Source organism: Drosophila subobscura, chromosome U (assembly GCF_008121235.1).
Source record: "Drosophila subobscura isolate 14011-0131.10 chromosome U, UCBerk_Dsub_1.0, whole genome shotgun sequence".
In the NCBI taxonomy this organism is placed as follows: domain Eukaryota; kingdom Metazoa; phylum Arthropoda; class Insecta; order Diptera; family Drosophilidae; genus Drosophila; species Drosophila subobscura.
In genome coordinates, this window is record NC_048534.1 from 7715397 (window position 1) to 7742477 (window position 27081).

At 43.8% G+C, this 27081-nt stretch overlaps 6 protein-coding genes across 11 annotated transcripts; 3 read left to right on the forward strand and 3 right to left on the reverse strand.

Annotated features, from left to right (window-relative positions):
• Window positions 1–113: 113 nt before the first annotated feature.
• LOC117902107 (monocarboxylate transporter 13) lies at window positions 114–6376 on the forward strand. Its single transcript, XM_034813215.1, has 5 exons — window positions 114–497; window positions 3260–3353; window positions 3970–4197; window positions 4265–4391; window positions 4450–6376. Exons 2-5 carry the CDS (start codon window positions 3263–3265, stop codon window positions 5963–5965), a joined length of 1962 nt encoding a protein of 653 aa, XP_034669106.1. The 5' UTR covers window positions 114–497; window positions 3260–3262; the 3' UTR covers window positions 5966–6376.
• Window positions 6377–6525: 149 nt separating this feature from the next.
• LOC117902111 lies at window positions 6526–8248 on the reverse strand. Of its 2 annotated transcripts, XM_034813222.1 has the most exons (4): window positions 8091–8248; window positions 7304–7774; window positions 6977–7184; window positions 6526–6853 (listed from the first exon to the last, which is right to left on the reverse strand). In XM_034813222.1, exons 1-4 carry the CDS (start codon window positions 8173–8175, stop codon window positions 6640–6642), a joined length of 978 nt encoding a protein of 325 aa, XP_034669113.1. In that variant the 5' UTR covers window positions 8176–8248; the 3' UTR covers window positions 6526–6639. The 2 variants fall into 2 exon arrangements, with proteins under 2 accessions (XP_034669113.1, XP_034669114.1); XM_034813223.1 differs by lacking the exon at window positions 6977–7184 and having other exon boundaries at window positions 6718–6853.
• A 1110-nt stretch (window positions 8249–9358) lies between these two features.
• LOC117902108 (guanine nucleotide-binding protein subunit alpha homolog) lies at window positions 9359–12430 on the forward strand. The gene is made up of 6 exons (XM_034813216.1): window positions 9359–10147; window positions 10458–10596; window positions 10652–10857; window positions 10920–11051; window positions 11114–11253; window positions 11317–12430. The coding sequence occupies exons 1-6, from the start codon at window positions 9782–9784 to the stop codon at window positions 11675–11677; spliced, it is 1344 nt and encodes a 447-aa protein (XP_034669107.1). The 5' UTR covers window positions 9359–9781; the 3' UTR covers window positions 11678–12430.
• Window positions 12431–13549: 1119 nt separating this feature from the next.
• LOC117902109 (congested-like trachea protein) lies at window positions 13550–20111 on the forward strand. Of its 5 annotated transcripts, none has more exons than XM_034813219.1 (5): window positions 13550–13702; window positions 14132–14274; window positions 14333–14765; window positions 17860–18039; window positions 18103–18391. In XM_034813219.1, exons 2-5 carry the CDS (start codon window positions 14155–14157, stop codon window positions 18288–18290), a joined length of 921 nt encoding a protein of 306 aa, XP_034669110.1. In that variant the 5' UTR covers window positions 13550–13702; window positions 14132–14154; the 3' UTR covers window positions 18291–18391. The 5 variants fall into 5 exon arrangements, with proteins under 5 accessions (XP_034669110.1, XP_034669108.1, XP_034669109.1 ...); XM_034813217.1 differs by lacking the exon at window positions 18103–18391 and adding an exon at window positions 19445–20111 and having other exon boundaries at window positions 13657–13702; XM_034813218.1 differs by lacking the exons at window positions 17860–18039; window positions 18103–18391 and adding exons at window positions 19202–19381; window positions 19445–20111 and having other exon boundaries at window positions 13657–13702.
• LOC117902106 (insulin-like growth factor-binding protein complex acid labile subunit) lies at window positions 14790–17082 on the reverse strand. The gene is made up of 4 exons (XM_034813214.1): window positions 16927–17082; window positions 16586–16868; window positions 15680–16527; window positions 14790–15619 (listed from the first exon to the last, which is right to left on the reverse strand). The coding sequence occupies exons 1-4, from the start codon at window positions 17023–17025 to the stop codon at window positions 14861–14863; spliced, it is 1989 nt and encodes a 662-aa protein (XP_034669105.1). The 5' UTR covers window positions 17026–17082; the 3' UTR covers window positions 14790–14860.
• On the reverse strand, window positions 19659–25501 carry LOC117902104. Its single transcript, XM_034813209.1, has 8 exons — window positions 25095–25501; window positions 24407–24533; window positions 23456–24329; window positions 23264–23395; window positions 21394–23208; window positions 21076–21337; window positions 20327–21021; window positions 19659–20271 (listed from the first exon to the last, which is right to left on the reverse strand). Exons 2-8 carry the CDS (start codon window positions 24424–24426, stop codon window positions 20065–20067), a joined length of 4005 nt encoding a protein of 1334 aa, XP_034669100.1. The 5' UTR covers window positions 24427–24533; window positions 25095–25501; the 3' UTR covers window positions 19659–20064.
• Window positions 25502–27081: the final 1580 nt, after the last annotated feature.

Below are 27081 nucleotides of genomic sequence, written 5' to 3' on the forward strand. Positions count from 1 at the left end.
CTTGGCAATTGAAAAACGCTAGATCTAGTTGGAAAATGGCTAAATTGGCAACACACAGTACCTCTTCAATATTCATCGTCGCGCGACCATCCAATTTCGCGGTAGCGATTAACGGCCACACTGATGGCGTGGTGCGCGTGAAATCGACGGACGGGTATTTCGTTTTTCGCGTTTTGTTTTTGTATATATTTTGAACAAATATAAGTATAGAATTGTGTACATAGTGTAATATTTTTGTAAATATACGTTTCTACGCAAAATCGAAAACAAATTGCCGCCATTAATAAGCAACACTGAGCCGAATGACTGTTGTGTCATGTAACAGCCGACACCAATAACAACAAAAAACGCCAAAACCAACCAACCCAATTCAATTCAAAATAAAGGAAAAAAACGTGCGTCTCGTCAGTTTATGTTTGTATGTACATGTGTGTATGTTCGGGTGTTGACAACCCTCTCCAAGGCGAATTTACATTAGCTAAACAGTTAAATTTAAGGTGAGTGGGCAATGAGCCACCTTTTTTCTCAACAGGCACACTGAAAAGAACATCTCAAGGCACATATATTATATAGATATGTATGTATGTGCGTGTGTGTATGTATATATATATGTAGGTATCAATTAATACCTTGGAACAGCTGACGCATACTCATACACAGAAACAGCAACAAAAACAAAAACGGAAAACCATTACCTTGCCCCAGAACATCCCAGCCACCCTTCCCATCGCCCCGTTCCCATCGTTCATTCGACTTGTTTGGCGGCAAGTGAGTCGCAGCCTCAAGGGCGTTGAACCACAATAACAACAGGGCAATCGTGGAACAACGCGTTTTTGCCTTTGCTTTTTCGCTTTTGGACGTTCTAGTGGCAAGACGAGTTCCTTTTCGTTCCGTGAAGCAACGGAACGCCCTTCCTGCCCCTCGTGGACACCCAGTAAATCGTGTTTGTTGCTGGTACTTGCAGGCCAGGCCCCGATACGCCCTTTCCGAACGTTAGTCGGGCGTGCTGTGCTCCATTGTTGGTGTGGTGTGCTGTTGCTCTGCGGCTGTGCGAAGGCAGTTTTGTTTGTGCTTTATGCGTTGTGCTGCTATCGCAGTAAAAAATTACTTGTTTGTGCTCTTTATTTTTATTTTGCTTTCCACTCTAAACTGAATGCCAATGTGGGTCAATGTTGCTCACATGTCCATTTATTGTTTTTGGTACATTGAGTTGAACTGTACTTCGATGGGGGGAATTAATAGCCGCCTGATTTGTCGCCAGTTTATTATCACGTAGCCAGACGCCTACCTGCCTGCCCGCTGTGTGTGGGTTATGCTGATTATCACTGAGCCGTGAATTGCAGCCGAACAAATGAACTTTCCTTTTCGGCCATCTGTGCTAAATGTTTCAATTCTCTTGCGACCGGACAACAGCGAAACATTCATGCAAATCATGTTCTGCCTGGATGCTTTATCTCCAATTTCTAGTGAAAATATTTATACATAGACTATACATTTGTAAACATATAATGCTCTTGATCGTGAGAGACGGGGGCCAATGCACTCGGCGCATATGAAATGGATATTCCTTGCCTTGTCAAAGCTTCGCAAATGCTTTCGATAACAAACAGCTGCTTCTGGCCACAAAGGCGCACTTTGTTCCCTTTGTTTGAGTTGTGACTGCTTGGTGACAAATCGGACAAAAGGTTATGCCGAATCATCGCGTCGTCATCGTGTCTGGGAGACTTCGTCTGTGACGCGTGGGTCGCTACCTGCACTTGGCTTAAGAAATGCTTCGTAGAACCCAAAACACTTCTGACCTGTCTCAACAAAATCGTTTTGTGTGCTCTTTAAACGTTATTAAATGAGATTTTTCCAAGAACTAGATTGAGACGGGAAATTCCCGTAGGGGCTGCCCCGCCTATCCGACTAGCGTGATCCGAACTATCGTCAAACTCAATCAGGACGGACGCCGAATCTTATCTTCCCACTGTTTGTGTTTCTGCGGGTGTTATTGTGTCTGTTCCGAGAAGGAAAGCGGTTTACACCGCATAAGGAAATCGCAAAAGAATCTTGCATGTGGCGCAGGAATGCGGACTTTGTAGCTATTATCAGTCGTTGGCAACAGATTTTGGACACAACGGGTGAGGCGGGACGGTTCGTGCCGCGGCGTTTATTTTGCTTATAATTTGTTTCGAAAATTAGAAGAGCGCATAACTGGAACACGTGTGCAGGTGCAAAATGGGAGCGCATAAACTATGCATTGCCATTCAAATTGAATGCAATCGATTCCTCCCAGATGGTGCGCCTCTCACGTTGGCAATTGATAAAAAACGGAGGAGGACGTTGTGAGATGCTTCGTATGCGTCAGAACTTTTATGCCCGGCACTTAGTCAGTAAATGTATAAAAAATATATACATATACATATATACGTATTCAGATATTGAAGCGGCTTTGGGCCAATACGCAGTGCAAAACGTCGCACAGATTTCTTGCTAATAATTCGCAAAAGTCTGTCATGCTAAAACTTGTTTATTGTTTGTGTGTGTTTTCTTTCGTCTGGCGCACAATCAACAATACAGTAAGATTGATCCGCTAAAAAGAAACCCCTACCCTTTCCTTCAATGATCGCAATTGGATAGCGTCCCAGCGATACAAGAATCAAATTCTAGAAACTAGACCTCGCGCTCACTTAACTGGAAACTCGCGTAATTGCTTCCAGCGCGTTTCAATTAGAGGAGAGTCAATTGAATTTGAAACTGTTACAGTGCCAACAAAAATTTATTTTCATTTACTTTCTGCGTAAGCAGATCAGGAAATGGCCTTCAATGCGACGGGGCAAACAACCCTCTGCGGCGTTTCAAAGTGGAGTGATGATGAATCACGAGTAGAGGATGTATTTTAAAGTACATATGTATGTACTTACGTACATCATCTGTAATTCCTATTTATTCAACAAGTCCAGACTTGCGAAGAATCACACCTGGGAGCTGTGGATCGACCTTCACACCGCGAGGTGTCATTGTTTTGCAACTTTCACTAGTAGTCTGAGGAAATTATGGAGCCATACAGATCATAAACCAATCTCAATAGATTTCGGATAAATATTTATTTTGAACTTTAAGAATTCCACTCCTAAGCCATTCCCTACAACATGTTCACAATTACTACTGGATCTCAATGCTATCACCTTGTAATAACCGAAAAAAACAATTTAAAACACGATCTACGCATGTTCTTAAGCTTCCTTCATCTGTTCTTTCTCTTCTTACATTACAGACCATGCATAAGGAAAAAGTTATAAGCACACAAAACTCAAACAACAAAGATCATAAGTTAAATGGAGCCAAAAATGAAAATAGTAATAAAAAAGGTCAGTAAACTACACAAACAAAATACAAAATCAATCACAGGGCAGCCATCAATCATTAAGAAAATAGAAAACCTTAAGGATATAAGCATACGTTTAATAATAAGTGTAATGATTGCTTGTAGGGACTGCTAAGTCTGTCATATGTTGATCAGAATTCGATTTATTATCGATTTTGATCGATTACAGTCATCGATCTTTTTCTATAAAGCCCGCAGAGATTTGTAAATATGTATTCCTGGTCGTCATCGTCAGATAAATGCCTATATACAAACATTACTAGAGGATCAAAACGTTACTGATGGTATTTATGGAGCACACATGCTTTCAATCTGTTCAATCGATCGATTCTGCAAGCAAAAACAAGGGGAAGACCTTCCAAATAATGAGCCATCATTGTATTTTGATTTATGGTGGCGTTAGCATTATCAAGGACAGATAACGAAAGCCAAGAAAGGGCAGCAAGATAGCGTAGTTGGAGGCCAGATACGAAATCAATTCAGTTTTTACTTTCAAAGATAATCGATAGTCAAAGAATGATTGAAAGAGACACGCATGGAACGCATTGATTTTGTTTTTATTAATTATCTTTTCACCATCTGTTCGATTGCCCACACAGTTAGCTTACTCAACAAGAAGGATGACAGCGAGGAGTACGATCTGGTGCCGCCCGACGGTGGCTGGGGTTGGCTAGTGCTGTTTGGTTCCTGCCTGACCAACATACTCATTCCTGGCACAATCAAGAGCTTCGGTGTGCTCTTCGTTGAGTTCGTAGAGGAGTTCAATGCGACGACGACAAAGGCCTCATGGATCCCAGCAATATGTTACTTTCTCTACAGTTCGTTGGGTGAGTCTTCAAGCAAGTCACCAGCCTGAAAAGGTTTCAATTTTCACGCTCTGATTGCTTATTTCAGGTCCCGTATCGAGTATTCTGTCTGTGAAGTACTCATATCGGACGGTGACCTTGCTGGGCGGCGCCTCAGCATCGCTGGGCATGATACTCTCTTTCTGGGCATCGTCAGTGGAGTATTTGTACATCAGGTGAGCCAATCGAAAACCATTTCAATTCCGAAAACTGATAAACTTCTTAACGTTTCAGCTATGGTGTACTTGTGGGCATTGGCGCTGGGCTATCCTTTCCGCCCACAGTGTACATTGTGACGTCTTACTTTGTGAAACTGCGCGGACTGGCCAATGGTCTGTGCATTTCGGGCAGTGCACTGGGAAGCATCATTCTGCCGCCACTGCTGCGCTGGCTGCTGGAGACTTACGGCTACCACGGCGCCTGCTTGATAATGGGCGGCATCACGCTGAACGTTTTTGTGGCTGCCCTGTTCTATGAGCCAGTGGAACAGCACATGGTGCGAGTGCCACGTGCCCGCCAGGCATTGGACGACATACCCGAGGAGGAAGACATTGGAATAGTAATGAAGTTCGAGAATGTCGATGAAACGGCAGCCAATCACGAGCAGAGTGATAAGCAGCTGTTGCCGTACAATTCGCCACCATCGCCTCTGTATTTGCCGGACGATGACAAGCAGCAGTTTGTGAGAAGTGCCTCGGAGGCCGTTGTCCAGAGCTACGCAAAGCCCGGCGATGAGTTCCAGCCACGCACGAGGAAGATCAGTACGCCGGTGAGGCTGCCCCAAAGGAATCAGACATTCACGCCGGGCCAACTGAATTCCCAGTCATCGCTGTACGCCGTGCCCGAGGGTCGCTCCAGTTCGAAGCTCACTCTAAGGAACATGTCGAGGTCGCGACTGTCGAAGCGTTCGCCATCGACCAGCAGCTTCTTGTACATCAGTACACCGTATCACGGCAGCACGTTGTCCTTTCAGCCAAAGGAATTCTCATCGCATTTGTCGCTGCGCTCGGTGGGCAGCAGCGGATCATCAGGCGCCGCAACTGGCCAAGACGGAGCCCAGGCCACAGACAACACAAAGGGCAAGACGGAGTCCTCCCAGCGGTCCAAGTTCTTCGACCTCAGCCTGCTCAAAGATCCCATGTACTTGGTCATATTAATCTCCAATTCGACGAATGCCATCAGTTACACAAACTTCATCATTTTGCTGCCCAGTTTTGGCGCTGCCAGGGGCTTCAATAAATCGCTGGCGGCCTACCTGCTCTCTGTTGTGTCGGCAACGGATTTGATTGGCCGCATTGGCGGCTCGGCGCTTTCGGACATGGGCTTCATACCCAAGACCTGGTACTTTGTGGGAGGCTTGTCCATATCTGGCCTCTCCCTCACGCTACTGCCATTCGCCTACTCCTACAGCTCGGTGTGCTTTTGGTGCGCTCTGTTTGGCCTCGCCTCCGGGATCTATGTGGGAATCACTGCAGTCATAATGGCAGACATGCTGGGCACAGAACGCATCACATCGTCCTACGGCATCAGTCTTTTTGTGAACGGCATCCTGCAGCTGGTGGGACCGCCTTTGTGCACCCTCTGGTCCGAGGCCGTTAACGATTTCAATCCGCTCTTCCACGCCCTGGGACTAACGCTGCTTGCTGGAGCCAGCCTGTGGAGTTTCATGCCATGGATAGAGCGACGCAAGGCCAAAGCTGAGGAGAAACTCGAGGCACAAATCAACGAGGAAGCTGTCGACGGCTACTGAACGTGGGGGAATGTACAATTACAATTAGTTGTTTAAGCTTTAAAGAGCGTACAAAACAGTGATGGAGGAGGAGAAGTTTAGCCAATCAGGAATGTCAGGATCAGGATCTGAATCAGGATCAGGATCAGTAGTAGTTGAAGGGAGAGCATTGAACACACATTGGGAAACTGTTAATTTTGGTTCTTCCAGCATCTTTTTCGTCTAACTGATAAGCCTTAACTTAATATTGTATAACTATTACAATTATTGTTTACTTAATACCAATATAATTATAGTCTAGGCAGTATATAAACCCCGATGGAATGGAGGAGAAAGCTAAAGTTTTGTAACTATTTTTTCTATAAATATGCCAAACAAAAGAAACAACAAAAAAATGAGCAAAAAATATAATTGAAAAAAGGTAAAAATACATATCTAAATATCAATTCGAATTTTCCAGATTAAAGGGGTAAAATTGAATTCGTAAAAATGTCTGCGCCATGCAGGAGGAAACCATAAGTGCTGGGGGTCTTCAAGGAATCCCTTGGAACACCTTTTAAAGAGACTTAAGTGGACAACTATTTGGTTTTCTTTCTTTCGAATTTATTTATTCTGCGAATAAAGATCACATTGCATGCAGGGATAAAGTATAATTGATGATATTGTGGATGTAAATATGTAATTTTCGTATGGCACTAGGTGCTCTTAGGTTTTGGCTTCAGGAATCCCTTTGAGCGCAGAAAGCGGACAATAAATGGTGTGGAGCCCAACGTAATGCTTATTCGGGCAGGTGCAAAGACTTTGTGAACGGCATAGGCCACCACAAAGGTGCTGCCAGTGGCAACCTTTTCCGCAATCGCTGCTGATGTGATGCCAAGGAATTCCAGAACGGGCACCAAATTTATGCCACTGAAAGAAAAGTAAAAAGTACATTAGATGGTGCGATTTTAGGTGCCTTTGAGAACAAACTAGAGGCATGCAAATGCAAATGCAGATGATTGCGAATTGCGGTGCGTGTTTCCCAGGTCTTACCTGGACACCAATAAATAGAAGCCTCCGAGGGAAATCAACGAGATGCCTACGTGAAAAGCTATTATGGTGGTGCCATACTCCTTGAATGCCTGCTTGAGTTTATCCTTTTTACTCAATTTGGCTTCCGTTGGGGCGGCATCTATGGCTGCTGGTCTCGCCGGGGACTCGGAAGTGGGTGGCGCGGAGTGTGTGCTATAACTGCGACGTCCTACAGAATATGAGCAGCGCATGCGATCGATTGTGTTTGGATGATCATGATCGAATATATACAACTAGTTAGTTTGTAATGCAGTTAGTAAATCTTTAAATGCGACAACTGATGCTCACCTGTGGTAGCGCCAAAGTTTACATTCTGATCGTAGGTGCCCCAATCAGCACGTGCGCTGTCGCGTAGAGCGCTGTAATGGGAGCTTTGTAGGTTCTGCGATGTAAACTTATATTCCTGCGACCATTGACCACCAGGCATGTTGAGATGCGAGAACTTGTGCATGCCACCAAAGGGTGTGGGCACATTGCTCTGCATCACCGAATTGAGGCTGATGGAGCCGAAGCAGTCATACGACTGGACATGGGGATCCTGTTGGGTGGAACTGGCCAGGTTGCCGCTGTAGCTGTTATCCGTGGTAATGTCAATGGTCGAGATCGGTGCCTGTGCATTCATAACAGTGCACGAGATATCCCGAGAGCGCTGTGGTGAGAATCGTGTTGTCTCAGCGGCATTCACGTTGATCGGGAGAGGAAGTGCAGCAGCAGCGGCATAATTTTGTAGTATAGAGCTCGTATGGAAGGGTTGAACGGCTACATAAGCAGAAGGGATCGTTAATGCTCGAAAGTATTATATACATACATATTATTATATATCTTAGAAGTACTGCGCAGTTTGGTAGACCAGGGTACAAAGTTCAAATCAAATTCATACGCCGCATGCATACATTATACATACTATGTATGTACCTCATACTTTGTCTGTGAGTTAAATTCAATCTATAGCATCTGGGGGGGTTTAATTTTATTGACCGTACCAATAGACCGTACGTGTATGCATGATTGTGTGTGCGTAATGATTTTAAACTTTGTGACCTCTGGAAAACAGTCAAGTGCTTGCCCCACTCACCTGTGTATCTCTTCAAATTGTGCATGCCGCTGCCGGTAAAGCGAGCTGCACACACCAAATAGGCTTTTCCACTATTAATAAACATTTGGAGCTGTAATGTTAATGTATAAACGAAATTTGTCAAACTGGACACCTAGGAAAACAAACGTAAACAACGGCAGCCAGTGCGACCGCGGAATTATCGATAAAATATACTTTTTTTTTTTTGGTATTTAATCGCTACAGCGAAATTGGATGGTCGCACGACGATGAGTCTGAATTGACCAGGTACTTCAGTTTATGTTGGGGGAATATTCGAAAACAAAGAATGGGGAAAACCATTTCAACATTTTACCTAAACTGCGTGGTTTATTTTCTATCAAACGGAAAAGGAAGACACCCAATTGATAAAATTGCTGAGCTTTCTGCCCTGAAGAAAACATTGCAAACATTATTGGCGAACTAAATATTGAGTCCACCACCTGCCAAAAAACTGTGCTTCAAGTTGGGAAAAACATTATTGAGTACAAACTTCCAAGTGATCAGATGGTTACGCATTCGAACAATTTTGTTAAAAATATTGATGAGCAATGCATTAGAAACGATACAAATTCAACGCTGCAAATCAATGCGCTTATCATAGATATGTACTCCTAGAACATTTGGTAAAAGTGTTCGCCACTCAAACTTTAAAAAACGACTACTACATTAAAAATAGGCATAAAGCGGCGAGAATTAAAAAATTAATTTAAAAGGCAATACATAAAGGAAGGAGAATTAAATTCCCAGAGGTATTAAAAAAAATGCCCAGAAAATAAAACGCAAAATAAAGGATGGCTTTTGTAATTAGATAATATTCACAGAATCCTAACATACCATGCCTGCAGAAATGTAGACTGTCCGATTTCTATGTTGAAAAAGAGAAGATCGCTGATCACAGTTGACTAAATGGATTTATAATGTTAAGTATATCAAAATAATGTTGTATATAAGTATAATGTATAAAATAATGTATCATAAAATCAGCAAATCCTTCGGAGAATTGAATGATGATATGAGTAAAATTGCATTTTTAAAGCTGAGAGCCCTAACCAGCTGGTAATATTAAATTGAACATCAAAATCGAGGAAAATAATTTTAGATTCACGGTATATTTTGAAAATGAAAAAGTATATTTCTGTATATTTTCGAGGCCCTCACGGTATATTTTATCGATAATTCCGCGGTCACACTGCAACCCTGTCATATGTCATGAAAATGCGAATTTATTTACAAATTTAGCGATACGCGACGTGAAATAATAAACTAATTGATTCAATTATTAGTAATCACCCCCGTCGTAGCAGTAAACCATGTAAACTGGTGGAGTGCGGTAGTTCACGAGTGTGTCGACTCTTCTTTTTCCGGAGAAGTCTTGCAATGCTAATATACAAAATAAAAAGTGCAAACATTGCCGCGACGGTTGGTTTGGGGTCGTGGTCAAGTTATGTTTTGGAGATGGCGACGTTGTGACCAAACCAATAATCTCGCAGCGAATTAGCGATTCTAATTTTAGAGTGTACAGCAACAATAAGAACAATTACCAAAACACATACTATAAGGGAGGCAATCAACAACAACTAAACGTTCAGCTGCAGCAGCTGTCTGCATGTGTGAGTGTCTAGCGCGTCCGTGTGTGTGTAGAAAGTGTGCACGTCAGGCGTTGGCTAGCCATGTCCAGAATTACATTGACCACGTTAACACACGCAGGCGGTATCAACAACAGCATCAGCGATAACAGCAACAACGATACCCGCACAGGCACTCTGACCCATCTTATGGAAGAGCACCAGTCGAGGGCAGGAGCAGGAGCCGGAGCCACAACGCCTGCGGGCGGACTGATATCGGATAATGCGGAACGACTGCGACGCCAGGGCAGTCGATTGCAAACCTCCCGCTTTGCCTGCCTACGATGTTGCGGCAACTTTCTCACCTATCTGGTGCGCTTGCGCAGCACTCCCGAAGAGCTCGAACAGCGCTACAAATCCAAAGAGATTGATAAGTTTTTGGAGAAGGAGAAACATACGTTTCGGCGCCAGGTAAGCTTCACTTGGACTTGATGGACCGGGAACTTCCCTCTACTGTTTGGTATTTTAATTAGCACTCTGGCAGCAGTAAAAAAAAAAACAAATAAAAATTCGTCAACCAAGTTTTCACTTTTCGTTGTTGCGCGTATACCGCGGGGATTGGCTCTGCGTTTTTTGTTGTTGCATCACTTGATCCAGTCATCAACAAAGTTAAACACACACAAAAGCCATTCAATTAGCTCAATCGTCTTGTGGCTTTTGTTGTTGTCGGGACTTAAATTATTTCCATTGTCGGCCGAAGTAATAAGTAATCTTATTCCAGGTGAAACTGCTGCTATTGGGTGCTGGGGAGTCGGGCAAGTCCACGTTCCTCAAGCAAATGCGAATCATACACGGCGTCAACTTTGATTCCGAGCTGCTGCGCGAATACCAATATGTGATATACCAAAACGTTATAAGAGGTGCGTAAATATATAAATAAATATAAATATAATAACAATAAATATATTTTTTAAGGAATGCAAGTACTGCTGGACGCTCGGGAAAAACTGGACATCTCGTGGGGTAACGATGGCCGCGAACAGGATGCCAATTATGCCAAATTAATGGAATGCAATGCAATAGAGGCACACAGATTCATGGAATGTGCACCGCTTATACGCCGCCTGTGGCAGGATCGCGGCATTAGGAGAGCCTACGAAAGACGGCGTGAATTTCAAATTGTAAGCTTCTATAATATCTGAGTATTATCTTTATTGATTCTTTTTATTTATGCCTTTTGTAGAGCGACTCCGTGTGCTATTTCCTAGACGAAATCGAGCGGCTGGCCAAACCGGATTATGTGCCCACGAACAAAGATATTTTGCACTGTCGCAAGGCAACCAAGGGTGTCTACGAGTTTTGTGTTAAAGTACAGGTGAGACATCTGCGAGCCTTGCCTTTCCTTAAGTTGCCATTTACTCACGTTGTGAATTGCAGAACATTCCATTTGTGTTTGTCGATGTGGGTGGGCAACGGACGCAGCGCCAGAAGTGGACTAAATGCTTCGATACATCCGTCACATCAATTATATTCCTTGTGTCTAGCTCAGAGTTCGACCAGGTGCTTGCAGAAGACAGGTGAATATCAGTCGAACAAAACATTAACCGAACAGCAGATAAAAGTAAATTATTTTTCCATAGAAAAACCAATCGCCTTGAGGAATCAAAGAACATATTCGATACCATTGTCAACAACAACACATTCAAAGGCATTTCAATAATATTATTTCTGAACAAAACGGATTTGCTCGAACAGAAAGTACGCAATCCAGAGACTGATATACGCTGGTACTATCCGCAATTTAATGGCAATCCGCACTCACTTCTGGACGTCCAAAACTTCATACTGCAAATGTTCATGAGTGTTCGACGCAGCAGCAGCACCAGTCGGATCTACCATCACTTCACAACTGCCATAGATACGCGCAACATCAATGTTGTGTTCAATTCGGTCAAAGATACGATATTGCAGCGTAATTTAAATGCCCTGATGCTGCAGTAGTGCAGTCCAGAACCAGAACTAGAACCAGGGTTTCACGCGCCAGACTGACAATCTTTTTATAGTTATATGTACAGAAAATATATGTATGAATACGATATGTCGTGCGTATGTATTGCACATATCCCCATATAACGAACGCAAGTGCCAGCTGTCAGGAAATGTATAACTTTGTAAAGGGCCGCCCCACCCAAAATTGTTGTTAACTTTTTAAAATGGTTTAATTATTCATTAATTTTTGATTAAAGGAAATCTATTATTATTTTTTTTAGCATTTACATGTATTATAATGTACTCTATTTATGCACAACTGTATATAAATTATTTTGTATGTGTTCGTAATCGCTTCCTGCTCCTGCTATCCAAACAGACTTCAACGCCATATGCACATACATACAATATAAACTAACCAAAAACTGATAATACATGCCTCCATATTTTTTGTATCCATGTATTTAGGTTAATTCCTCTATGCCTTTTGCTACAATAACTTTTTACAAGCGTACATATAACATTTATAGAAAATATACACATGTTTTTATGCCTACATACATATGTATGTATGGATGTGTGTACATACATACATATATACTCAATTAGTCGAAAATCTAATATGTTACACTATATAAAAAGTGAGAGAGAACGAGCCTAATTTTAAGAAGCGCGCTTTCTCATAGAGTAAAGTCAGCAACCAACAAATGTACCAATTAAATAAAAACGATCAATATTTAATAAATGGAACAAATCGAATATAAATAATAGAGATAAATATGTTCTTTTATTTTTAGAGTTACAAAATGATCTTGGGTGGGTTTTTGTTTGACTTTTAACCATAGTTGGTTTTCATTTGAAGCTATTTTGCCTCTCCGAGATGTTTTGTAAATGGTAATTGTCCATCATAAATTCATTGGAAACGAGAAGGAACGTTGAGTCGCCCTGAAACGCGACTCAACTGTTATACTAGGTACTCAGTCAGATATATGTACATTTGTACCTTTATGATAAAAAGCTAAACTAACAAAGATGCATTTAAAAAAAATAACAGGTGCACGATTAATATGTGGTCCAATAGACAGCAAAATTCAAATCGTTTGCATACTTTGCATAACATTTAGAATAAAGCTGTCTAAAATCTGTATACAAAAAGGAATAATAATAATCCATAACATACATATAACAGCTTTTATTTGTTTACTTCATTGTTTTCCCACCACCCACCATCCCCATGTGGCGGCAGGTCAAGTTTATGAACTAAAACACAATCTATAGAAGTTCAGCCACCCACACCCACGCAAATACATATTTACGTGTGGGACCGGACCTCAGGCAAAACCTGAGTTTGATGTCACACACCTTGCGTATTTTGTGGTATATTTGAGTATTTTTTAGATTTTTGTAGTATTTCTTAGAATTAGTTCCTAGTATTTGTTTGCACATGGCAAATGTTGTCACCGTTTGCATACCATGCGCAAAACAATAAAAACCATGGTCAAAGGAAATATATGAGTACAATCCGTTAGAAAATTTATTCATTTACCGGTGAAAATTATATTTCCAGAGCTAAGAGTATTAGCTTGCTTGCAATATCAAGTCGAATATCAAAATCCAGGAATATTTCTGATCATGGTAAGAGAACGATTAACCCATTGTTTACCAGTGAGTATATAAATAAACAGATGAAAATAGAAAAACTTGAAGGATATTAGCGCTGTTTAGGTGAAAAGTAGGAATGGATCTACACGAATAGTATAATTTACACGCGAAGTAATTTTCGGCGGATTAATTTTGTTGAATTGTCTTGATAGAGGTCTTTTATCCTGGTATATTTTCCGCGGTCACACTAATCAAAATGGAATGGTTGATTTAATTGAGAAATTTAAATATTGCACACATATGCAAAATACTAATAATAAATTCGAGTAGGCCAGTATTACCCCATCAAGGTAGCATCACTGGCAACGACGTCGCTGGCAAATAAATAGCTTCCGAACTTTGTACCCAGCAGCCGGCTCAGTACATACAGTGAAGGTAATTTTTAGTTAATTGCTAGCACAAAATTAAAACACAAAGTACCTCTTTCGCGCTGATAACAATATCAGTTCACTTGTGTGAGCTTTGGCGTCCCGCTTTTTGCTAGACTAGACCCAGTTAGTTGCGTGGCTGGACCTGACACGCACTACACCAAGAGCAACAGGTTCGTTCCAGGCGGACGAGTCAATATTTTGGGTGAGACATGCTAGACATGCTGCTAGACAGCAGCATATTAAAAAAGCATCTATCAGAAATTAACCTTTCACTTTGATGGCGTAACAAATGCCACAACGTCTCGGTATTATCTGATTGGTTGAGACTTTATCGCAAGAGCAGACAGCCCTAGATTAGGACCCAATCCAATAATCAGCTGGGTGCAAACTCCAAGCAATACAACAAATTATTAATGCTCAATCTGTTTTGCAGAAAAAACACCTTTGGGAATTACAATGGCAACCGCGGAGCAAGTGCCCACGGAGCGAAAGGCGAATCCGGCCAAATCTTTCCTCACAGGCGGCTTCGGTGGAATTTGTAATGTTCTTTCTGGACATCCGTTAGATACCATAAAGGTGAGTTACTTTAACTAATACGAATAACAACTAATTCCGAATATTGTGTGCCATGCAGGTGCGCTTGCAGACAATGCCGCGACCGGCGCCTGGGGAGCAGCCACTCTACAGAGGAACCTTTGACTGTGCTGCGAAAACGATAAAGAACGAAGGTGTTCGTGGCCTGTACAAGGGCATGTCAGCTCCACTAACGGGTGTTGCACCCATTTTTGCCATGTGCTTTGCGGGCTATGCGCTGGGCAAACGTTTACAGCAGCGAGGAGAGGACGCGAGGCTCACCTACTCACAAATCTTTGTGGCCGGCTCGTTTTCGGGCCTGTTCTCCACGCTGATTATGGCGCCAGGAGAGCGAATCAAAGTCCTGCTGCAAACACAACAAGGGCAGGGCGGTCAGCGTAAATACAATGGAATGATCGACTGCGCTGGCAAGCTCTACAAGGAGGGAGGACTTCGCAGTGTATTCAAGGGCAGCTGCGCCACCATGCTCAGGGGTAAGTGGACACCATTGGCTGTGAGGTTCCATTATTATTACATTTATTACATATTCAAGTGCAAAGTAATCTTAAAGCTAACCTAAGAGTATGAGTTAAATCTCATTGGACATCTCCAACACGAGCGGCTCCGGGTGCGGCTGCTCTTTCTGTTGCTGCAGCACAAACTGCAAAGTGTTGCGTTGCTTTTTAGGCTTCTGTGCTACTTTCCTGGGCCGTGCCTTTTTGGACTGCTGGTCCTGCTCCTGCAGCTCGATCTTCCGCCAGTGGGGCAGTGGCAGGCCTCTTGTATGCGGCTGAAGGATTTGTATGTCGCCACAATGGAGTTGCTTGCGCAGCACGTAGTAGACACTGCGTCCATTATAGTTGGCGCAGCGTGGCACAAGACTCTTGTCCGTCTCGTAGGGCGCCTCGAGTCTGCACGAAATGGGATCGCCATTTATGTCCTTCACACATCTCTTCACACTGGCTCCCCGCACCACATTGGTCAGGTAGGGCTTCCAGTAACGCATCTGGCAGCTGCATTGCCACGGATTCTGATCGAGACGAATCACGCGAACAAGTGGCAGCCGGAGAAAACTCTCGGGCAAAGTTTTCAATTGATTTCCCTGCAGCTGGACTTCCTCAAGCCTCTGCTGATCATCCAGCAAGCCATGAGGCATATTCGTCAGATTGTTGTGGCTCAGGTTGAGTAACTTCAGTCGCTTCACGCCCATGAATGCATCCATGGAGAGTTCCGAAACACCGCACTGACTAATGTCCAGCTCCCTGAGTTGTTCCATGCCCGCAAAGACATCGAACTGTATGCTGTGGATTTTCCCACGCAGCTTAAGAAACTCCAAGTTATAAAGACCCTACGAAAGTGGAGTTTGGAGTGAAAAGATGTCAAAGAAGAGGCCTGGGCCTTTGCTTACCTTAAACACTCCTTGTTCTAGAGTTTCCGTGGAAACATTGCCAAGGACGAGTGTGCGCAGTTCGTTGAGGGAATCAAATTGTCCGTAAATAGACCAAGTGCGCAGATCCAAAGCCGCCTGGTCGCTGCCCATTTGGAGTTCCCTCGTATCGTTCATTACCCAAAATGTGCCAGGCAGGATGTACTTGACAGGATTGCTGCGCAGATCTGCCTTCTGCAGCTTTGGCAAGGGCGGAAAACTCAATTCACTCAGACGCCCCAGTTGATTATCCGCTAAATTGAGTGTCTCCAGTTGCAACAGGCCAGCGAGGCCCAGATAATGCAATCGACTTAAGCCGTTGTGGGCCAAGGAGAGACTCTTCAGGTTCAGGGCACCCGAGAAAGCGAACGGAGGCAACTCCTCAATGCTATTCCGCTCCAGATTGAGGTCCCTCAGTTGGGTTAACCCATCGAACATTTGCCAGTGCAGTTTATCCAGCTTGCAGCCCACGATACGCAGCACCTCCAGTCTCTTCCAGCCAAAAAAGCTGGGCATTCTGGTCTGCTTGAGTCGCTGCATGTGCTGCTCATAGGTGACAATGTCAGAGGCGGCATCCTCGAACTGCAGCGGATACTTGGTGGAATATTCGCTGGATGGCAGCAGCTCACTCGGCGGCTTGTACTCATAATCGTCACTGGGTAGCTTCGAGAACTTTGGACGCTGCAGCCGATCGCTTGCCTGCAATCGGATCTGCTCAAAGTTGGCATGCTGCAGAAACTTCAGCGGATCATCGATGATCAGGGTGGCTCCGGTGCCACGAATTTCCAAAGTTCTTAGCTGCTTCAGTTGCCGCAGACTGCTGGTGTTAACTGTGAAATGAATTATAAAATTACTTGTATAACCAATCGAATGCCAAAGTTCCCTCACCTGCCAGTTGATTCTCCACATTGCCCGTGTAGAGCAATATTAGTGCCTGCAAATCCATTGGCAAATAATGCCTCAGGTCCTGCCACTCGTTTTGGGACTGAATCAGGCAAGTGGCCAGTTTTGTGGGTGTGCCATCATCCACATTCCGCCCGGCCATGTGATTAACCCAGCGAGCAATGGGCAGCTCATTGAATGCCTCCAGCTGACAAACGCATTTGCCTGGACAGGTAAGGGCTTCCAGCTCCAGTTCCACCTCGGGCTCAGGCTCATATCCATGTATCGGCTATGATTAAGCGCAGTCTTTTCCTTATAAACATACAGCTCGGAGGTGGGCAACTTACCTTTGTCAGCATTAGCAAGATCAGCAGCGTCTTGAAGCCCTGGACGATCCCCCACATCTTCATTCTGGCTTCACGCTTTATTCGACGAATGCCATTCATAAACTAAAACGAAATCGCAGCGCGACTGCCACATGCCTGAACAATTGCTGAGAAAATGAAGGCGGTTCCCCATTTGAACTCTCGTAGTATTGTTTATATATATTGTTCGTCTCTGCTTTTAAAGGAAGTCGCCGATAAGAACATCCTCTGCTTGGATAAGCCACCAAATAAGAATAAAAAACATTAATTGTATAACATGGTGCATGTGTATGTACATATGTACATATGTGCCTGCATATTGAGATATTCGTGTACAGATTGTACATACAAATATGTAACTTGATGGCTTGAGCAATTGGGCGAGAAGTTTGGCTGGCCCATCGAAGTCCATTGGACACAAGGTCGTGCTCTGTGCAAGATTTCAGTGAATCTGCCCCATCTACTCTTTGAGTTTTATTTGGAAATTTTATTTATACTCGTAACATTGGTGGATGGGCCATCTCAAGTAATTTCTATCAAATTGCTATCAATTAATAAGAAAGAAATCCTGAAAGGCTGCGACTAGCTGCGAGTGCGAGTACTGTACTTTTGCCGTACTGCTAGAACTATTGCCACAATTAATTGTATTATTTCAATGCATTTATAGTACACATAACTTGTGAGCATTTTAATCATGTACAAGCAATTTGACACAAGCTCATTGCAAGATGGATTCAAGAATTTGGAATTCAAGATATTCAAGATCAATATATTTAAAAATGCTTAAAATATTCGCATAAGTTTATTGTGTAAGTACATAGATTTATGAGTAGATTCGATTGTAATAATTAGCTAATTTAAAAATGTCTTGTCTACCCATGAATAAATCAAAACAAACAAAATCTTTTTTTTTAGATCTGCCTGCCAATGGACTCTACTTCCTGGTCTACGAGTATATACAGGATGTGGTCAAGGCCAGATCGGAAACCGGCCAAATTAATACTGCCTCAACCATTTTTGCCGGCGGCGCTGCTGGTATGGCGTACTGGATCTTGGGCATGCCAGCCGATGTCCTCAAGAGTCGCCTGCAGTCCGGTGAGTACTTCTAACCAATAAATTTGTTCTTTATATTTATACTTATTTATTCTTACATTGCAGCACCTGAGGGAACTTACAAACACGGCGTTCGCAGTGTGTTCAAGGATCTGATTGTAAAGGATGGTCCACTGGCTTTGTACCGTGGTGTTACGCCCATCATGATTCGCGCATTCCCAGCCAATGCGGCCTGTTTCTTTGGCATAGAGCTGGCGAACAATTTCTTTAATGTTGTGGCACCCAATTTCTAAATGCAAACAGTGTTTCTTGTTATTTCTTTACCACGCCATGCAATGAAATTGTTAAGTTAAGTCATAAAGTTATGTTAAATAAATGTACTTTTTGCTATGAAGCAGTTGGAAATTTAAATAGGCAAGAGACCAACGATAAACTTGAAGAACCTTAGAGCACATCTGTTAAGAGAAATCGCGGTAATATGTTCGTCTGGTTTTTGTTGTCTGCAACATTAACAGGAAAAGAGCTGCAGAAAAAATAAAACCAAAACTCTTTCAGACAGCTGAAGATGTACTTTACAGAATAAACAATTTCTATTACAACTAATTGTAATTTATTTTCTGTTATTATATGCTGTGAGCTTATGATTTTTCGCGAATCTTAAAATATTTTAAATGCTTTAAAGGCGAGTCTGCACACAACATTTAGGTGCTCTAGCTCTTATATTCTCTGAGCCCAGGACTCTTTCAATGTTTTTCGTTTTTACAACTCTATCCTATCAGATCTAAATTGTAATACAAATCGAATTAGCCGAGCTATCTGAGACCGGGACAGAATGGCTTGGTTGACAGCTGTGACGCTCAACCAACTCCAAGTCCGCATGTAAACGTCATCCATTTACTTTTGTTATGTGATTTTGCAACCTTAAATTATATGTTATGCCTGCAATAGGTATTACGATACACTGTGCATATATTATATTATTGCGCTTGCATTTTAATTAATTGTTTTGGTTGACTTCGAGTCCCCTTGTTACATGGGTGGACCATTCCATGTTACTCAGTTCTAAAAAAAGTGATCTAATAAACGTTCGATTAGATAACCAGAGCGGCAATTAAAAATATTTATGAGGTGGTTTTGATTGTCGTACGACAATGATTGTTGTTGTTGTTGTGTTAAATATTTAAGTGTTCTTTCTACTCCACAGATCTGCCTGCTAATGGACTATATTTTCTCAGCTATGAGATACTGACGTCTGAGTACAAGCGACGCTATGACAGACCCAACGTGGATCTGTTTCCGGCCATAATAGCCGGCGGAATGGCGGGGATTTTCTATTGGATCGGTGGAATGCCAGCCGATGTGCTCAAGAGTCGTTTGCAGTCGGGTTAGTTCAACTCAATTAAGAGTTTATAAGTGCGCCAAATCTTATCCACAATCCTTTTTGAAGCTCCCGAGGGCACATACAAGCATGGCATACGAAGTGTTTTTGTGGATCTCATGAAAAATGATGGTCTGCTGGCATTGTACAGAGGCATAACCCCCGTTATGTTGCGTGCTTTTCCAGCGAATGCGGCCACATTTTTTGGCATCGAGCTGGCCAATGCTTTTTTTCGCACTGTGGCCCCAGACTTTTAGGCAGACGATTTAGAAGGCATTTTAAGTATACAAAAACAAATGAAAAAATTTAATAATACAAATTTTGTTCATAACAGCTAATACAAAATATATGTTTTAATTAACAATTTATAAAAAAAAGGTTTAATTGAAGCGCTTAAAAACAAAAGCGACGGCAAATATCAGAGGCTGTTGGTGGGGATCTGTGAGCTCTCCTGGAGTCCACTCAAACTTTATCCCCTCCAATGGTGAAATTATTAACAAAGTGACGTTATCCGCTACCACTAACTTATTCACCACGCTCAAAAAGACAAGCGCAGAAAAGGGATGGAGATAGAGTAGTAATTTCACCTTGATCCCCCTCACTCGCTCTTCACTAACTCTTAAATGTTGACAATGTGCCCATGCAATAAAAATATGTAAAGGACAGAAATTGTGGTGCTTTCGCCCTTATTAAGCTATTTTACGGTCATGATTATCGAAATTAAATAGCTGTCGCTTCATGTTCTCGTTTTTGGACAAGGTATACGGGGAGAGCAGCATGGTGGGCAACACATTCAGCGACTTAAGCTCGGGCAGACGAATATTGAGTACGTTTTGATGGGTGTGTTGCTGTTCCGATTGATTGCTCCAAATGGGATCGATCCAAAAAGGTAATTTCTGCAATGTGTCAAGAGTCAGTTAAGGGTAGAATTTAATGGGTCTCATCTCTCACCTCTGTAGTGTTCGCATCAGGATTGGTTGACTCATAGATGGAGGCTATCGGCGCGGCAGCACAGCCAACTAAATCATATAGATCCCCAGATGCATTCCCTGAGTGCTGCATAAAGGAGTGAGGTTGAAGTGGCGGCTGCATCTGCTGTTGATAGAAACTGGCTTGACGGCGATGCCAAAGCTTTCCTGGCGAGGGTTGCGCAAGAGGGGTGCCTGGCATGATGGCAGTGCTGGATGTAATGTTGGTCAAGTCGCCAGCTCCAAGACTGCCATTCAGCTCGCCAGTGGAGTTGAACGAGCTGTTGAACAGCTGCAGGGAGGAGTTCAGGGAATTCTCCTTGTTGCAGCAGCCATTGCACAAGCTAAGGTTCGATCCTGAGCTCGAGCCAAAACTATTAAGCAACGAGGAGCTCGCACTCGGTGGAGGAGAGCATTTTGTGGCTGCGGTGTACTGCTCCTGGTAGTTCAGGTAACTCTTTACCTGCGGCTTGAAGGACGCATTGGCTGCGCTGGCCACACTATTCGCATATTCATTGGCAATTGCTCGGGTCTTGTGTGGCGGTGGCGCCTGAGCAGGCGGTGGACGATTGTGTTCGCCCAGAGGAGTACGGAAGGTGCGCTGCGCCTTGTGCTTGGCATAGGGCAACTTCAGAGAGCCAAACAAATGCTGATGACTGACACCCGAACTGAAACGTACTGTAAAAGGAGTGAGTTTTGTCTTTCCACCACTTATGTTTGTTTCCCACTTACATTCGCAGTTCACATTGAGTGACACATCGCTCCTTTCCTGCGTGGGTCCCTTGTTAATCGTAAAGAGATCCTCATGGGCAGCCACCACCGAATACAGATTGGGAAAACCAAACTCAAAGGTTGTGCTGAGACCACAGTCCAGTCCGCTCTTGATCTCGTACAGATACATGCTGGGACGCTGTTCCAGCATGCGCACAATGGACATAAGAAACCTCATGAAGCTGGTGGGGCGAACGTACTGCTCATCGTTTTCATCGTAAATCTGGAAAGGAAATACGAGTTCAAAGGGACGTACTCGTAGCTAAAGCAATCACTCACCTCAATGGTATGTCGCATGGCAAGCAATGCAGTTTCTGTTAGCTGAATCGTGTGCTTTGCATTGAACTCACTTAAGAATTGAGCTTTAGGCAAGGGCTCCGGGGTTGCAGGGGCTGCAACGGGTACAGCTTTCGGTGCATCTGTGGCTGGTGTCTGCGCTGCAGACTCGCGCTGCAGTAGATGCTTACAGGCGCGATAGCACAGCTGACGGAATTCCAGATCATCATTGTGGCAAATCAGCCACGTGGCTTGATCCTTGTGCTGTACCTCCACATAGGGCAGCAGCTCAATGGCGGTGGCTATATCCGAGACGCCCAAAGTCTGTGGCAGCATTTGGTAGCCAAACTTCTTCTTGTGCAACTTCAGCACCTGCTCCAGCTTCATGCAGTTTGTGGAGTTCCCCGTGACATTCCTTATGAGATCCTCGCACTGCTCGGCAAACACGCGCCTGGCCACTTTTGGCGAGAGTAGAATCTTCTTGTCCTCATCGCCAGTCGACTCCATCTCAACCACACCATGAATGGCGTCCATGAGATCGGCCAGCTTCAGGAAGCCATAATCGCTGAGACGACACTGGTATGCAAAATGATAATGGTACGAGCGAACGAACTTCTGAAACAGTATCGTATACTGTAGGGAATTCCGGAACAGCTCCACCATTTCCCCTGCAAAAACGCACGTTTTCTCCAGCTCACTGTTCGTCTGCTTGCGCTTGGGCATTGAAATGAGTATGTCCTTGCCCTGCTGCACGGTGCTCAAGACCACAATATTGGAGTTGACCAGACCATCCAGTATGTCCACAATGTCGCACACACCATAGTCAGTCACATCGAAATTCCGGCTCTGGGTCTGGGCGAAAATTCCCGGCAATTGGGACAGCAGCACCGAATTATTACCATGAGCTCGGAGCACCCGCAACAGGTCGGACGTGAATCTACGTATCTGGGTGCGATGTGTTAGCGTGATCTGACGATTCTCTCCGTCGCCCATGATCTGGACCACAGAGGAGAGTGCCTCAAAGAGCTCAATGAGCTTCGTGTAGCCATAGTCTGCCACTCGACATTGCTTGCCAAAATGATTGTGATATGCCGGGATAAAGCGATTGAACTTCATGGTCGACTTGGGCGACATCTTCACCAGTTCGATAACCTCGCGGGATATCTGATACAGCGGATCAGCGACAGAGTTCTTGAAGTAGCTGCCGCCCGAGACATTCGACATGCGGTCGCTGCCGTTCAAGCTGCTCGAATTCGAGGTGCTGAAGGAGGTGGTTCCAATCGATGAGGCCATCTCCTTGTTCAGCTCCAACCAGCCAAGAATCTTGATGCCGAAGTTATTCACCTGTATCTGTATGCCTTGGACACAGCAGACCAAGTGCTCCAAGTTGACGCCGCTCTCGTTGGCCATAATCGACACCTTCAGCTGGCCCTCAATGCAGTGCAGGAGCGTGGCCACGGGTATGTCACCTGGATGATTCTTGAGCAGCGGATAAATCAGCTTCTGGATCTCTGAAATGGTCATAAACACATTGGGCAGCGGCTCAATCTCTTGCTCTGCCCATCCCTTGTGCTGCTCCTTCTTGAAATGAACCGTGCAGTAAGGGACACTGTGCTGCAGTCCCTCCATTAGCGGAGAGCTCTCCAAAGTGTTCACCAGCTCTGGCTGCAGACTTATAAACTTATCCTCATTGTTATCCGAGTTAATGGTACAGATGTCCTGCATCTTGTACAAATCCAGAACACTGATGGAGGTTTTGAAACGCGACTGGAAAAGCTCTCGGAACTTATACATCGGCAGTGTATAGTACGGAACATCCTGCGGAAGAGCACAAAATTGTAGGACACAAAGGGGAATCAAAGTCTGTTCATACCTTCAGCAGTCCAGCGACCTGGCAACGCAGTGTGTTGACCTCGGTCAAGGAAGAGTCGCGTGTGTAGCTGACCAGCATGCGCTTGTGGCCAATCTTCTTTCGATGCAAATTGGACACGACCTGCTTGGCAAACTTTGGGGAAAACAAAGTTCAAAAAGAAGTTCAGGCAGCTTATGCACTGGGTTCGCTCACATATAGATCGGGCACAGTGACCTTGGCATAGGAGCTGCCCTCAAAGATCAGCGACACCACTGGCGTAATGGGCTTTAGTTGGTTCATCAGAAAGTTGCGCAGACTCGACTCATCCAGTGAGTAGTCCAGATTGGTTATTTGCAAAGTTACCGCATCACTGGGATCGGTAATTGTGGCGTAGGTCTGACCAGATCCTTCCCCAGTGCTGCTGCTGCCACTTAGGGCCACTGTGGAAGCTATGGCCCTAGAACGGGGAGCCTTGGTTTCGTTCAGACTGCTGGCGTAGCCAAAATCACTGCCTGAGGCATTGTGCGGGGTGGCAACGCTTGTGTGGTCCACGGCAGCACTGCTGCTGGCGGAGGCGCTGATTGCGAGAGGAGCTGCCGACGAGGCCATGGGCAGGGAGAGAGGGCACATGCTGCTCGGCTGATAGATCGAGTCATATGGCTGATATGTCTGTTGCTGCTGCTGCTGCTGTTGTTGGGGAAAGCTGTGCAGCAACGGATGGCCGGGTACGGCGGCGGCAACAGCCGCTGCAGCCGCGCAGGAGCGATTGTGATTGTACGGCATATAGCGATTACGGTTGAAACAGGAAGCGCTGCCATTGATGTGCGCATGCTGGCACACCTCCAACTGCGTAGGCATAGGCGTGCCATGAAGCTTCCCTGGCAGCATTCCCGGCGGTTGCATATATCCGGCCAATCCGCTGCTGGGGTAGTACCGCAATCCCCCGTCTAGACCAGCTCCGGAATTGTTGAAATCCGCACACAGTACGCCCGGTGGCAAAGATGTTGCTTGTTGCTGGTAAATTTGTGGCTGCGATTGTGGTGCATAGAAAGCGGTCGGTAGTTTTCCAGCCCGGTCACACTGCCAACTATTGGATGTTTTCCATAGAATTCAAAATAATTTCCATTTGAATTTGAATTGTTGCTCTCAAGTGTATGCACTCACCTATACAAACGTTCACCCATGTCGGCTGCCGGTTGGTTTTATTTTATGCTGTCGCCAGGGGTTAACGAGGTAATATCGGTACTTGGCACGCCTCTCCTCTGGTAACCCTTGTACGCTTGCGGTTTATCTGGAATGCATACAATGGGAGAGAAAAACCCACAAACGGAATATTTTGAGATTCATGTTAAATTACTGTAAGCATTATTCTGCCGATCAAAATAACAACGGGAACCGCAACATTTAAATAATCATTTGTCTCTGTCTCTTCTCAATAGAAGGAGGTCCAACAAAACTGTTAACATGAAATGATTTGCATTCGCATATCAATTAAATAAATGGAATTCATATGAAAAATAGGCTGCTGCTCCACTAATGTTGATAGTGTCATGTCAGCACGCCAAACCAGAGGGTGGGAGATGTAGAGAGAGATAAAGATAAAGAACGAGAAGAAGGGGAGAGAGACGAAACTGCATGGAACCTGGTTTCGTTGCTGTTTTGCTCCACTAACTGTTTATTGCACAGTGGGGCTCAAGTCGCAGTTATTGAATGATTTGTTAGAGTAAAGCTGACGGTTATACATTTGACTGCACTGACGTTGTCTAAGGTATGCATCAGTGATTTTATTTATTTTTTCGAATTCCAACAATAAAACAATAAGAAAGTCGCGCACCCTCTCCAAAATACTCACGTGTGCCACAGAAATTCTCGAGCTATGATGACGAAATCAATGATGATTTCCTCTCAAGTAAATTTAGATTTGATCTTTGACTCCCGCAACAATGGCAGTTAAGAGCCGATAAAAAATTATTAATAACAAAATCAATTTAACAGTATTGTAGATAAGAAAATTAATGAATTGACAAATACAAATAAAAAAAAAATGGTCATTAAACTGAATCGATCGTTTAATGAGAAGCTCGTAAGCTTTAAATAAAAGATAATATACTCGAATAAAAAAAGCAATAAAGAAAACAATAATTTCCAAAATATAATTAACCGCGTGTTCTTTCGCCGGGCACCATCAAATTCAATTAAAACACAGAGGGGGACAAACAAGTATTTGCTGGCGATCACTTGGACAACTGAGGCGACTGAAAAGTTTTTGGCGCGGCTTTGGCGGCATCACGTGTGGAGAAAGAGAGAGTGAGAGAGGGAGGTGTCTGGAGGCTGGAAGGTGTCGCAGCCGCTCAGAGTTGCCAGAAGGGGAGCGCATACCCTGGCGTTGATGGAAAGCCTTGGACTGATCATTGCTTCACACGATTGCTGCCTTCAACAGGAGCATATCTGATCGAAGATCGTGTGAAGCACGAGCCCTTCCTCGGCGTGGACTGGACATTGTACGAGTTGCGGAAGTTGAGCATAGCATCGAAATCCCTTCACTTTGTCTTGCGACGATCTAGATTTACGTCACAGACTGTTGTAATATGTATTTATGTATCTTAAATGCACTTTCATTATAGAGCACGGTAATGACGCATTCGATTTGCATTAATAGTGGGTTCTCGACAAGCCTTAACGACCACAACCGCAGCCGCAGCCGATGCTCCCTTGTGCAACCACACCACTGATACAGAACAACACGTATATTATTGGTAGTATTGTTTTGGATTGTCTTAAATTTGAATAAATCCAGTAAACTATAAATTAAAAAAGGTAAATTAGTTTAAAGGCAATATGAATAGATGCTAATGAATAGCCTAACCCATAATTAAATGCAATAAAAACTAAACGAATTAATTGTGGGCGTTTCACTCCACAAAGTGTTGAAGATAAGTACATACAACCACATGCCATACGTACATACTTGTAAAGGAAAAGTAAAGGGATTTACAGTCAAGATTAAACATTCATACATACGAGTACTAAAATTGGCATTCTTTTGGAAGTTGATCGTGTTTTAAGTAGGGCATCTACTGACTAACATGCTCATGGCTGTTTATTTTCGTTCCAAGCTCCATATCACACAACTAGAGTTGATCTTCCAATTGGAAGGCATGTACAGTTAGTTGATATGCTTTTAGCTAAGTGAGAGGGGGAGAGGAACTGAAATGAGCTACACACGCACACACACTCACAGACAGACCGAGAGACCAAAGTCTCTCCTCGAGGCTCTCATTTCGGATTTCTGCTATCGTGCTTTTGCCTTTGGATTTCCTTTTGTTTCTGCGTCGCCGTTTTCGTTTTCGTTCTCTTCTTCGTTCAACGACTTCTTTGGCTCCGGCTGGGATACTTTACTATTTTGATTAAACATTTTCTTTGAAGTCTTTTCTTTTCGTGAAGTCTGCCAGTTGGTCGGTTCTGGTGCGTGCCTGCTGGGCTTTCTGTGTGTAAATAAAAATACTGAAACAAATAAGGAAATAAATGAAGAAAATGAGTTCAGGGTTTTGGGTAATTGGGCCTATGACATTTCACGGCGTGACAAAAGCAAAAATAATCCGACTTTAATAGTGCACAAGCTGATTAACCATTGAAATAGAAGCGATCCGATCCACTTGTGTGTGTTTTTGTGCATAGTATGTACATACATGCATACATATGTATGTATGTATGTACGTACATACTCGTATTATGATTGAATGTATTTTTCCCCGAGAGAGGTGCACACGATCAAGAGTGAGCCAACTCCTGAGACTGGACAGCTGGTTAGGCTATTCCCAAACGTGGACATATATATG

Coding starts and splice junctions, on each gene's coding strand:
- LOC117902109 (XM_034813219.1), top strand. CDS start 14,155: ATGGCAACCGCGGAGCAAGTGCCCACGGAGCGAAAGGCGAATCCGGCC. Junction 14,275..14,332: donor ATCCGTTAGATACCATAAAG/GTGAGTTACTTT, acceptor TGTGCCATGCAG/GTGCGCTTGCAGACAATGCC. Junction 18,040..18,102: donor CAAGAGTCGCCTGCAGTCCG/GTGAGTACTTCT, acceptor CTTACATTGCAG/CACCTGAGGGAACTTACAAA.
- LOC117902108 (XM_034813216.1), top strand. CDS start 9,782: ATGTCCAGAATTACATTGACCACGTTAACACACGCAGGCGGTATCAAC. Junction 10,148..10,457: donor AACATACGTTTCGGCGCCAG/GTAAGCTTCACT, acceptor ATCTTATTCCAG/GTGAAACTGCTGCTATTGGG. Junction 10,597..10,651: donor ATACCAAAACGTTATAAGAG/GTGCGTAAATAT, acceptor ATATTTTTTAAG/GAATGCAAGTACTGCTGGAC.
- LOC117902111 (XM_034813222.1), bottom strand. CDS start 8,175: ATGTTTATTAATAGTGGAAAAGCCTATTTGGTGTGTGCAGCTCGCTTT. Junction 7,775..8,090: donor CAATTTGAAGAGATACACAG/GTGAGTGGGGCA, acceptor CTGCTTATGTAG/CCGTTCAACCCTTCCATACG. Junction 6,854..6,976: donor TTCTATTTATTGGTGTCCAG/GTAAGACCTGGG, acceptor CTTTTCTTTCAG/TGGCATAAATTTGGTGCCCG.
- LOC117902107 (XM_034813215.1), top strand. CDS start 3,263: ATGCATAAGGAAAAAGTTATAAGCACACAAAACTCAAACAACAAAGAT. Junction 3,354..3,969: donor TGAAAATAGTAATAAAAAAG/GTCAGTAAACTA, acceptor TTGCCCACACAG/TTAGCTTACTCAACAAGAAG. Junction 4,198..4,264: donor CTTTCTCTACAGTTCGTTGG/GTGAGTCTTCAA, acceptor TGCTTATTTCAG/GTCCCGTATCGAGTATTCTG.
- LOC117902106 (XM_034813214.1), bottom strand. CDS start 17,025: ATGAATGGCATTCGTCGAATAAAGCGTGAAGCCAGAATGAAGATGTGG. Junction 16,528..16,585: donor TGTGGAGAATCAACTGGCAG/GTGAGGGAACTT, acceptor TTCATTTCACAG/TTAACACCAGCAGTCTGCGG. Junction 15,620..15,679: donor TAGAACAAGGAGTGTTTAAG/GTAAGCAAAGGC, acceptor CCACTTTCGTAG/GGTCTTTATAACTTGGAGTT.
- LOC117902104 (XM_034813209.1), bottom strand. CDS start 24,426: ATGGGTGAACGTTTGTATAG. Junction 24,330..24,406: donor ATGGGTGAACGTTTGTATAG/GTGAGTGCATAC, acceptor AACATCCAATAG/TTGGCAGTGTGACCGGGCTG. Junction 20,272..20,326: donor CTGATGCGAACACTACAGAG/GTGAGAGATGAG, acceptor GACACATTGCAG/AAATTACCTTTTTGGATCGA.